This window comes from Hyaena hyaena, unplaced genomic scaffold (assembly GCF_003009895.1).
Source record: "Hyaena hyaena isolate Hyena2069 unplaced genomic scaffold, ASM300989v1 scaffold_1583, whole genome shotgun sequence".
Lineage (NCBI taxonomy): Eukaryota > Metazoa > Chordata > Mammalia > Carnivora > Hyaenidae > Hyaena > Hyaena hyaena.
The window spans coordinates 78,258-90,324 of NW_024082218.1; the positions used below are offsets into that span (position 1 = coordinate 78,258).

A 12,067-nucleotide genomic window follows, 5' to 3' on the forward strand; every position below is an offset into this window, starting at 1 on the left:
GAATGTGAATCCAACTAAGGGTTTTTTGATAAACTAGTAATAGGTCTAGTACTTGCCTTATTTTCTGGGTTTGCTCTTTATTACGAAAGCATACTGTGATTTTGAATTACATGAATGAAATAATTTATACTGGTAGTAGTTAATGAAAAATAAATATTTACTAAGAGAAGTGTAATGCAAAGGCAAAATGGACATTCCCCTCCAAAGATGATAAAGTGAAAACAGAATAAAATAGAAATTCAAATAGAAAACACATTCCATTACATAGAGGGAAAGAAATTCTTTATTTTTTTTATTTTTTTATTTCTAGGAGAGAGAGAGAGAGAGACAGCGTGAGCAGGGGAGGGTCAGAGAGAGAGGGTGTCACAGACTGAAACAGGCTCCAGGTTCTGAGCTGGCAGTCAGCACAGAGCCTGACGCGGGGCTCGAACCCACAAACCGCGAGATCATGACCTAAGCGAAAGTCGGACGCTTAACCGACTAAGCCACCCAGGCGCCCCGGGAAAGAAATTCTTTAAAAGTGTCATGAAAAACAATAACTCTTAAACATTATCAGATAAACTATGAGTTGATTTATATGAGAGTGATTTAAAACATTAGAAATATAGTAAACATCATTTTATTTATAAAAAAGATTTTCACTGTTTTATTTATTTTTCAGAGAGAGATAGAGACAGCATGAAGAGGGGAGAGTCAGAGAGAGAGGGAGACACAGAATCTGAAGACAGGCTCCAGGCTCTGAACTAGCTGTCACAACAAAGCCTGACATGGGGCTCGAACCCACGAACCATGAGATCATGACCTGAGCTGAAGTCAGACGCTTAACTGACTGAGCCACCCAGGCACCCCAGTAAATATCATTTTAGATAGTGCTACTAAATATGAAATTATTCAAAGTTTAGAACGAAGGTTACTAAACATGAATAATTTAGACCCAAAATATAAATACTAATGGATAAAGTATTTAAGGAAAACAAATGATTCCTATATCCTCTGGACTTCTCACACAAGTATTAATGGCAAGGGCTTTGACATGAGGAAGACCTAGGTCAGGTTTTGCCTACTCTGACATCTAAGACTTGGTTTCCTCCTTTGTAATATGAAGATCTTGAAATAATAATGCTCACCTCATAAGACTGGTATAAGATTAAATGAAATACTTAAACTTCACTTGCAAGGTAAGAGCTCAAAACAATCGAGTGTAGTATTGTTGATAAATTAATATAATCAAAGTTGCAATTGACCTGTGGAGATCACTGCTACTTGACATGTTGTTAGCCTAGTTTAAATTCTATTACACTTAAGAAAACTTCAATTAAATTACATTAAAATAACTTGCAATTCAAGTATATCATGAATTGAAGAAAACTTTGACTTTAATTAGACTGAATTGATGGTACTTTTCCTGTATCTGGCTCATCCTAGAAAACAGACTATGTCATATCTAACAATATGTGCAATAAAGAATAAGAAGAGGAAATTAATTGATTTGCATTTTCTTTTGTTCTTTTTTTTATGGAGAAATAGCAGCCTTTCACCACAGGCCCCAGAAAGAATTAGTCATACAAATTCTCATTATTTAATAAACCCATTATAATCTTCCCAGGAAAACTGGAAATCCAATAGATATACGAATACATTGAAAACTAGCAACTTTGTAAGTCTGCTTTCACATCACTCAGTTCTATGGCCAGCTGTTCTCTAATTTCTTTTTTTTTAATTTTTTAATGTTTTTTAAAAAATGTATTTCTGAGAGAGAGAGACAGCATGAGCAGAGGAGGGTCAGAGACAGAGGGAGACACAGAATCTGAAGCAGGCTCCAGGCTCTGAGATAGCTGTCAGCAGAGACTGATGCGGGGCTCGAACCCATAAACTGCAAGATCATGACCTGAGCCAAAGTCATACGCTCAACCAACTGAGCCATCTAGGTGCCCCAACTCTTCTCTAATTTCTACAAGAAAGTATCTTGCTCATTCACTATTATAATTGTTTACGGTCTCCCCCATTATAAGCTGCAAAAATGAAGACCTTATTACTGGGTTGCTGTCTCACTCCAGGGACTCCTCAGTGAGTACTAAGACATAGTAGACACTCAGTAAGTATTTGTTGAATTGATGAGCAAAAGTGGAAAATTGAATAATAGAACTAGACAATCTTGACTATATTTCCTATGAGTTATGAGTCATAGATTATATACCGTACTTTTAGAGAGCACCCAGAGATCAGGATTTTGAACAGTCCATGCTGATCTAACCTTAACGACATTCTGAAGCATCATAAAACTTTGGTTCTTGGCTTGAATTTAAGTCTTCTCTTTTTTTTCCTCTGTGGTGCAGGAGTTAGTAAACTGTGTGATTTCTGTTTTTGAATCTAATCTAAGAATTTCTACAAAGTCAATGACACACCAAGCCCCAGCAGTTCTATATTGTGGGGATGCACAGTTTCTTCAATGTTTGAAGAGAGACAGTGAGATCCTGTGAAAAGACCTCTCAGATTTCCTTTTGAGTTTCCATGGGAGAGAAAGAGAGAAAAATATAGTAAAAGATAAATTAATTAATTAATTGAGTCAAAGCTATTCAAGTCACACTTAAGGTGAAGCATGTTGTAGCTCACCCAATATGAATATTAGAATTTCTAGAAGAAAAAATTACTATGTCATTCTTCTTTTAAAATTGGAACATACTGTATTTAAAACTGATAGTTCACCTAAGACCAACAACAGTTATAGCTGAAATTTTCTTTTTGTTCTCCTCAAAATAAATGTATCAGACATAACTTAGTAAATGTAATAACTGCATCCAAATATTTACAAGTGTGATTTCCTTATGATTTTGTACCAAGGAACAGAGTTTTACATTCTGTTGTAAAACTATCCTTTATAGTCTTCCAAAAGACATGGACATATTTGAGGTATCACAAAGAACGTTCCAAATGTCACATTGCAAGAGAAGTAAAAAACAAAGCTTCTCACTCAAGAAACCAAATTTAACCAAAGCCAAGAATCTTACCTGAATCAGAGTTCATATTTGCTTTAGTCTACACTCAATCTATTTGATGATTCAATGTTAACTTTCAGTGACTCAGATGCTCTCACAAAGTTTGGGGCAAATGTTAACCTACTTTAATTAAGTCTGATAACTGATTGAAGAATAATTTGAAATATACTCTAACTATAGAGATTGAATCAGCCCCTCCAACTTTGATACCAACTGCTATCAAATTAACCACCCCTACTGTACATGAGTTTCAATCAAAGGCACATTGGTGACAGGTAGGAGTAGGTGAGAAAGGAAGATGAGAGAGCAAAACATTTCAGCTATTTTTTCTTGGGTTTGGCTCTTGTAGCGTGGTATGAGTCACAAAAAGTATTGAAACATCTTTAGAGAATTTTCTTTTCTTGCTCCCAAGTTTAGAATTGAGGAACTCCACTAAATCATGGTGCTTCTACTCTTCCCAAGATAGGGAGGAAGAAGAGAAAGGGGGAGGCAAAGATGAAGTGAAAAGCAAAGGAAAATAAGAGGAAGAAAGGGAAGAACTATTATTTATTCCTATATGTCAGGAATACATTAAGGGCTTTTAATATATCAGCCAATATAAATATTACATCAGGCAATTATTAGTTTCTCAATTTTATAGATGACAAAATGAAGGAATAGAAAAGTTAAGTGATTTTCCAGGATCAGTTAGCAAATGGCCATGAGGTGATTTAAACTTGGGTACAGTCTACCAAATGCCTCAATTCTTGTAAGTGTTACTCCAAATGGCTTCCAATAAAAACAAACATAAGAGTGAAAGCTTCTAGGAAAATACTCTAAGCAATGTTCCTATCCATACTTTTTAAGCATCATTTCCTGAATAGGATAAAATTCAGTGATTTCATCCAACTTATTATTTTCCTTAGGGAGACACAAATAAAGACAGAAATACATAAGTTGAAAAGAAAATATGTCACAAAATATATACTAAATAGCTATTTATTCTTTGATGATGATGATGATGATGATGATGAAAATAGCATATTAGAAAATATAAGGCATAACCTAAAAGAAGTAACTTACTGGTTTGTTTTAAACTAAAATCTAAACACTTACTTGGTAGGCTACCTTGTTTCTGTTGCATATATTTGATCAGAAGCAGAAGCAGGCCTCATGATGGATTATGAGGTGAATAAAGAGAAGAAATAGGGTGAGCCTACATGTGTATGCCTGATGCACTCAGAACAAGCTCCACATAATTAATGGAATCAAGTGCATGAGGCTGTATCTACACATTTATTAATCAATGTTTGCTCATAAGTAGAAATTGGTGTATTTGACAATAATTTAAATACAAGAAAGCAACAAACTAAAATTGAGTCAAAATCAACGAAACTGGCAATCCCATTGGAAACAGACAAAACTTAATGTTTTGAGTATATGTGTTGACTCTTTTATAATAAGCACAATTAACCATTACAAAAATGAAAGTGTCATCGAAGCGCTGATAATTAGAAAGCAAGCGAGCAGGTGTTGGAGTTCTGCTTTATTTAGCCAAACTAATCAAACTAGACCTCACTTAAGATGGAATTTATTCAACAAACTTACCTGACATAACCTGACTTTCCACATCTGGGCTGATCACACCATCCTATCCCTTTCCACTTACGAAAAAATCAACTAATTCAATTTTAATGACCATATAATTGAGTTCCCTCCAAAGCATACACATGTACCCATTAAAAAACAGGATGTATCATTATGAAGGGACTTACATATTTGGTTTCTCGACCAGCTGCTCTCGGAAGAGTTGTAGGCATCTGTAACAAAATAAACATAATTATACTACTGAAGTAGCCACAAAAATACTAAAAGATTCAACTTCTGGGATAAGTGTCCACCTTTTGTTGCTGCTAATATTTTCTAAACATTGTTCTCTCTTTTCTATACAAAACCCCCTGTCCCTTTGTAAATTATTTTACTAAACTATGTTACTTCATTATTCTTCTCATTGTCATTAACTATCAGCTTGCTGATATATTTTCCCTTATTTATTGCTGACATCCATTGATGGATCATAATGGCCCCTCATGTGATTTTTGCCATTTTCTAAATGCATGCAAAAGTCTCTACCCCTCTTGCTTCTTTTGAGCTCCTCAGCTCCAAATGTATTCTCATCCTTTCCATTTCACTCATCCACTCTCAGAGCCATTCCTAGACTTTGACTTCAAAGACTTTGCCCTGAGAATTCTAACTCCCATTCACCACATTCACTTCTCAATTGTCTCCAGTGTTACATTTCTTCAGCCTCAATGAGATTCTAAATTAATGAGTTTTACCAGTTCCACAGTAATGTTATTACCTCTTAGTTTACATATATTTCATATTCTCAGTTGTTTTAACACCTTAATTTCTCTTGCCTCCCTCTTTCCTTGTGACAAACTCACCCTTTAAAAAAAGCAAAAGAAAAGAAAACAACACTAGATGGACTTTATCATCCATTTTCTCTAAACATGAGAAGCAAAACATTCCTGAGGAAACTCTCTCAATCAAGCTAATTGATTTAATTATAAATTAATGGTCATAAGCCTCAAATGAGCCTTTAATACTGCCTGGTGAGCTCCTAATTTTTCTGTTTTAAGCCCACTTTCCCACATTTTTTTTTTTACATGAGATGGCCTATTTGATTCATTCATCTCCTTAGCAAACGCTTACTGCGTATCTACTGTGTGCCAGGAACTATTCTGTACCCTGAATCTTATCGGTAAACAAAATAGACAAAGATGCCCTGTCTTGGGGAGCTTACATTTTAGCAGGAGAGAAGATAAACAATAGAATAATAAATAAGTAAACTGCCCCATATGTTAGAAGTAAATCATACCACATATTACACCATATGTTATACAACAACAAAAAGAGAATAGAAATAATTTGAAGCCTAGGGTTACATATTCTTCTGGAGAAAATCTTCTTTGTTTCTGCCAAATACCTTACTTCTTTTAGATAACCTAGATGTTAATGTCAAGAGTGCTGAGGGTTTACAATATCAATTAGGATGGTCAGTCTAGAGAAGGTGATATTTGGGTTAAGATTTGAAGGAACTGAGGGAGCTGGACATGTGAACATCGAAACAAAGAGCAATTTCAACAAGATGGAGCAAATGAAAAGTGCTCAAAGATGATTTCCACGTTGGAGAATGGTAGCTTAAGAAATAAAAGCAATCCTTCCAAAACAGACAAAAAAAAGATGGGTAAACTATTTAAAATAATATTGACATATTATTTATTAAAAATATCAATGAGCTAATAAGAGAATAAAAAATTTGGGAGCAAGATCAGGAGAAGATGGGAATCCAAAGAGATGACTCAGTTATTTGAGCCCAGCTTTTGACCTGGAGATGTTTGCAAATAATGATGAGTTGCTTGAGAAGCTGATTCAAACTTTTGACAGTCTCAGAGCCATAAGGAGATAGAAGTCAGAATCCACAACCCACCAAATAGACTGAGCCCCAGGAATAAGACTGATCTAGAAGACCTCACATAGTCTTAAGCCTGGCTTCATATCATTGAAAACAACTGTTTATAAAAAAAATTATCCCAAAACTTTAAATTAAATTAAGTTATCCATCTTTGCTAATACTCCTCGTGTCTAACAGAAGCAAAGAAAAGGCTGTCCATAGTAAGATAATATCATATGAGCCCTCAAATAATTTCTTTAAATCAACTTCCAAGTAGCATAAGCAACACACAATCAGACTCAGATACACAAACAGGTAAGACAATGTGAGAATGGGCAGAAGTAATAAACAACCAAGAAACACTCACAGAGAATCCAGAAATTTGTTTTCTTAAAGCCAGACTGAAAACAACCAGACTTAACCATGCTTCCTTTGAGATCAAAGTTAAGCTTGCAAATTTTTATAAGGAACTAGAAACTATAAGAAATGATATAACCGATTTGAAGGAAGAACACAATGTGCTGAGGCAGGAGCATGCCTGGCACTTTCGAGGCACAGCAAGGAATCAGGCAGGGCTGGAGTGTTGTGAGGAAAGCAGGGAAGAAGTGCTAATGGAAGGGTCTGGAGACTAGATCATAGAAGCCCTTCCAAGAGCTTGTAAGGACTCTGGTTTATAGCTACAGGAAATGTGTAGGCACTGCTGGTTTTAAGCCAGGGGGCTCCATAATCTGACGTATGCTTTAAAAGGCTCTCTCTCTCTGATGTGTTCAGAATGAATTATAGTGAGGCAAGGGTCTAAGGGGAAAAACTATTACACTATCCAGTGAAACATAATGATGGCTCAGCAGTACAGAAGATATGAAATAATCATATTCTACATGTATTTTAATTTTTTTAATGTCTTATTTATTTCTAGGAGAGAGAGAAAGAGACAGCGTGAGCAGGGGAGGGTCAGAGAGAGAGGGAGTCACAGATTGAAAGAGACTCCAGGCTCTGAGCTGGCAGTCAGCACAGAGCCCGACGCAGGGCTCGAACCCACAAACCATGAGATCATGACCTAAGTGAAAGTCGGACGCTTAACCGACTAAGCCACCCAGGCGCCCCTATTTTAAATCGATAGTAATGGGGTTTCTAGTAGAGATGTGGAATATGAAAGAAAGAAAAGACTAAAACTTGACACCAAAGTTTCTGGCCTTGAGCAAATGAAAGATTAGAATTCTATAGATAGATATGGGTAGGCAGGATATGGAATAGTTGGTTTTTAATTTTTTTTCATGTTTATTAATTTTTTTGAGAGAGAGAGGCTCTGAACTGTCAGTATAGAGCCTGAGAAAGGACTTGAACCCACGAGCCTGAGCTGAAGTCAGATGCTTAACCGACTGAGACACCCAGGTGCCCCTGGAATAGTTTTTGTGGGAAGAAATATAGACTTCATTTTTCAGATATTGATTAGAAATCTAAACGGAAATAGAGAATGACTACTTGGGAGCTGGAGTTTGGGAGATAATCCTGGACTAGAGATATAAAGTTGAGAGTTGTCAGCATACACTTGCTCTTCAGAACACCAAAGGAGTGAATAAAGAAAGGAAGGAGAAGCCCAAAGATGGAGTCCTGGAACACCCCGGCATTAATAGTTTGGGGAAGAAGAGGAAGAATACACAAAAGAACCTAACAAATAATACTGACGAGTGATAATAGGACAAAAGCTGAGAGAGCAGGGTGTCCTAGAAGGCACTAGAGAAATGTGTGCCAAAGAGGAGGGAGTATCAACTGTCTCATATTCTGTGAATATGTCAACCCAACCAGGGCTGAGTTTACAGTAATGGGAACCAGGGGAAAGTGGTTTGGACAGCATAGAGGACAAAGCCTGAATGGAAGGGATTTATGAGGGAATGAGAGAAGACTGAAAGGTTTTCAACTTTTTCAAACTCTTCCCCATCATATGGTTGCTTTTTAATCTCAGTTACTAATCTTAACCCTTTCTTCACTGAAAGGTATTAGTCATTAAATAACTAAAACTATGAGCTATAAAATTCTTCATTTTCCCACCAGCCGCCTACAAACAGGCCTTGCCTCTGTACCTGACATGTCCTCTGTTTTCTGTCCTGTTACAATAATGGACATTTCCAACTTTTTTAACTTGAAGTTTATTTTTATTTATTCTGAGAGAAAGGGAAAGGGAGAAAGCAGAAGAGAGACAGAGAGAGAGAGAGAGAGAGAGAGAGGGAGACAGAATCCCAAGCAGGCTCCTCACTGTCAGCACAGAGCTGGATACAGGGCTCAAACTCACGAACTGTGAGTTCATGACCTGAGCAGAAATCAAGAATGAGATGCTTAACATGCTGAGCCACCCTGGGCCTTCCCCCCACCCCCCAACCCCGCTGCAGCTTTTTATCAGAGGACATTTATTTGAATTAGGCTGTGGGTTCCATGTCATTCTGAGGACTTTTCATCCTTCAGGATCTCCCATTCTTTTTCACCTCCCCTCTAGTTCATCTATCCAAATAGCATGCCAACTCACTCTTGCCATTTTCAGCTTTAAAAAGCAAACCAAAACTTCTTCTTTGACCCACTCCCCTCCTGGAACCGATCTCCTTCCCCCTTTCATGGCCCCACATTTCTTTTTTTTTTAAACATTTATTCATTTTTGAGAGATAGAGAGAGACAGCATGAGTGGAGGAGGGGCAGAGAGAGAGGGAGACAGAATACGAAGCAAGCTCCAAGCTCTGAGCTGTCAGCACAGAGCCTGATGCAGGGCTCAAACCCATGAACCATGAGATCATGACCTGAACCAAAGTTCAATGCTTAACCGACTGAGCCGCCCAGGAGCCCCAGTGGCCCCATATTTCAAACTGGTTGTTTTCGTCTGTGTGCCTGTTTTACATACCGTGTCTCTGTCTTCTCACCTCACAACACTTTCCAACATCAGAGATGAGGAGAGCAGAGGCGTAATGTGAGGGAGCAAAATGTGAGGGTGGTGAAAAAAAGTATCCATGAGGATAATATCAAGATGGTCCTTCAGCCTGGCTGGGGAGAAGGGGACAGTTAAGCATAGATTTGGTCAGCTGGGCAGCTCTAGATGCCTTCCTGAGAGATAACAATGGAAACAGCTATTTGAAGGAGAGTCTGGACTACTATAGGCAAAGGTACAAGGGAGGAAAAGATGAGGGACACTGTCTGCAGGGTGGTGAGAGTATGGCATGAGAGAAATGGTTGACATTAGAGACTTTTATAGCCTGAGACACATGTTCCTTCTGTCCACCATAAAACAGAAACAAAAGACAAAATTCACTGGAACTGGTGAATCCTAGGCACCAGGCTTTAGAAGCTGGCACCTCAGGCATCAGGCATATTTGCAGCCAAGCTAGCTGATATGCTCAGAGAACTTTGAGTTTCCATGGAAAAATAGTTAGACATCTGAAAAATGGAAATACTGTAGGAGAAAACAATGGTTCAGTCATTCCTCTCCTAGGCTTTTACCCAAGAGAAATGAAAGTACATGTCCATACAAAATCCTCTTGATAAATGTTCTTAGCAGCTCTATTAGTAATAGCACCTAAGTAGAAATATCCCAATTGTCCATCACTGGTGAGTGGTTAACATGTGGTACAACCATACAACGGAATACTACTCAACAATGGCATACAAATAAACTATGGATGTGTGCAAAAACATGGATGAATCTCAACTGCCTTCTCAAAAGACTACATACTATGTGATTCTATTTATATGACATTCTTTTTTTTAATTTTTTTTATTTTTGAGAGGGACAGAGCATGAGAGGGGGGAGGGTCAGAGAGAGAAGGGGATACAGAATCTGAAACAGGCTCCAGGCTCTGAGCTAGCTGTCAGCACAGAGCCCGATGTGGGGCTCGAACCCACCAACCATGAGATCATGACCAAGCTGAAGTCAGACACTTAAACAACTGAGCCACCTAGGCGCCCCATGACATTCTTGAAAAGACAAAAGTATAGACACAGAGAAAAGATCAGCAGTTGTTCAGCACTTGGGATAGAGGAAGGGATGTACTGTAAAGGAGCACAAGAGAACTTTTTCATTTGGTGGAAGTGTTTTGTACCTCAGAGGTGGTAGTAGTTATATAACTGTATTATGCTTCGTGAAAATACATAGAACTGTACATTTAACGGTGGGTAAATTATGCCTCAATAAACATGACTTTTTAAAATCTTTATTCATTTTTGAGAGAGACACAGCATGGTCGGGGAGGGACAGAGAGAAAGAGAGAGGGAGACACAGAATCTGAAACAGGCTCTAGGCTCTGAGCTGTCAGCACAGAGCTAGGCATGGGGCTCTAATTCTGGAAAGGTAAGATCATGACCTCAGTTGAAGTCGGATGGTTAACCAACTGAGCCACTCTGGTGCCCCTAAACATGACTATAGAGGCACCTGGTCTGTTAAGCATCTGACTCTTGGTTTCGGCTCAGGTCATAATCTCAGAGTTCATGAGTTTGAGCCCTATGTTGGGCTCCATGCTGACAGTGCAAAGTCTGCCTGGGATTTTCTCTCTCCCTCTCTCTATGCCTCTCCCGGATTGTGTGCTTTGCCTCTCTCTCAAAATAAATACATAAACTTTAAAAAAAAAAAAGAGAGAGAACTATATCCAACATAATAACTTAACAAAGGGATTGAAGAAAAGAAGAGACACTGAACAAATTCTTGAATTGAAATATCACATCAAGGAATCCCCTTGAAGGAATTAGGAAACAATAAATAGGAAAACTATATATAAAGATTAAGACTTATAGAATACAGAAGCCAAAGTGACAAAATCACCTTATGAGTCACAGGAGGGAGAAACATTTGAAACACTAATGACTATAATTTATCCTGAATCTGAGGAGCAGGAAAGATTGAAGACTTCTAAGGGGAGGTCATAGCGAGTACCAATTCAGATAAATAAGAGAAAAAATGCACAGTTGCATTACAGGAAAAATCAGTAACAGTATAGATAAAGATAAAATTCTACAAACCAAGAAACAGACTCTTAACTCCAGAGAACACACTGATGGTTACCAGAGGGGCAGGGGGTGGGAGAATAGGTTAAATAGGTGATGGGGATTAAGGAGGGCACTTGTCCTGATAACCACTGGGTAATGTATAGAACTACACTGTATACCTATATTCGGATTCTGCATCTCCCTCTCTCTCTGTTCCTCCCCTGCTTGCACTCGGTCTCTCTCCCTGTCAAAAATAAAGATAAAAAAAAATTAAAATGGAGAGCCTGGGTGTCCCAGTCAGTTGGGCTTCTGACTTCAGCTCAGGTCATGATTTCGCTGTTGGTGAGTTTGAGCCCCACATTGGGCTCTGCACTGACAGCTCAGAGCCTGAAGCCTGCTTTGGATTCTGTGTCTCCCTCTCTCTGTGTTCCTCCCCAGCTCCCATTCTGTCTGTCTGTCTGTCTGCCTCTCTCTTTTTGTCAAAAGTAAAGATTAAAAAAATTAAACAACAACATTTACCTAAAATTAAAAAAACACTGTATGTTAACTATAATGTAATTAAAATAAAAAACTTAATAAGAGGTAAGAACTTGACAGCCAAAAAATTTTTGTTTCTAAGAGATTACAGAGCCCCTCTGTAAGCCATCACTCTGTAGCAAAGAAGTAAATATCACAC

At 38.0% G+C, this 12,067-nt stretch overlaps 1 protein-coding gene across 1 annotated transcript in view; it reads right to left on the reverse strand.

Annotated features, from left to right (window-relative positions):
- Window positions 1-12,067, reverse strand: part of LOC120226093 (muscular LMNA interacting protein) — a 251,072-nt gene that overhangs the window by 64,259 nt on the left and 174,746 nt on the right. Inside the window, exon 8 of the mRNA XM_039224298.1 lies at window positions 4,751-4,795. Within this exon, the coding sequence (XP_039080229.1) occupies window positions 4,751-4,795 (45 nt within the window). The remainder of the gene's footprint in view (window positions 1-4,750; window positions 4,796-12,067) is intronic.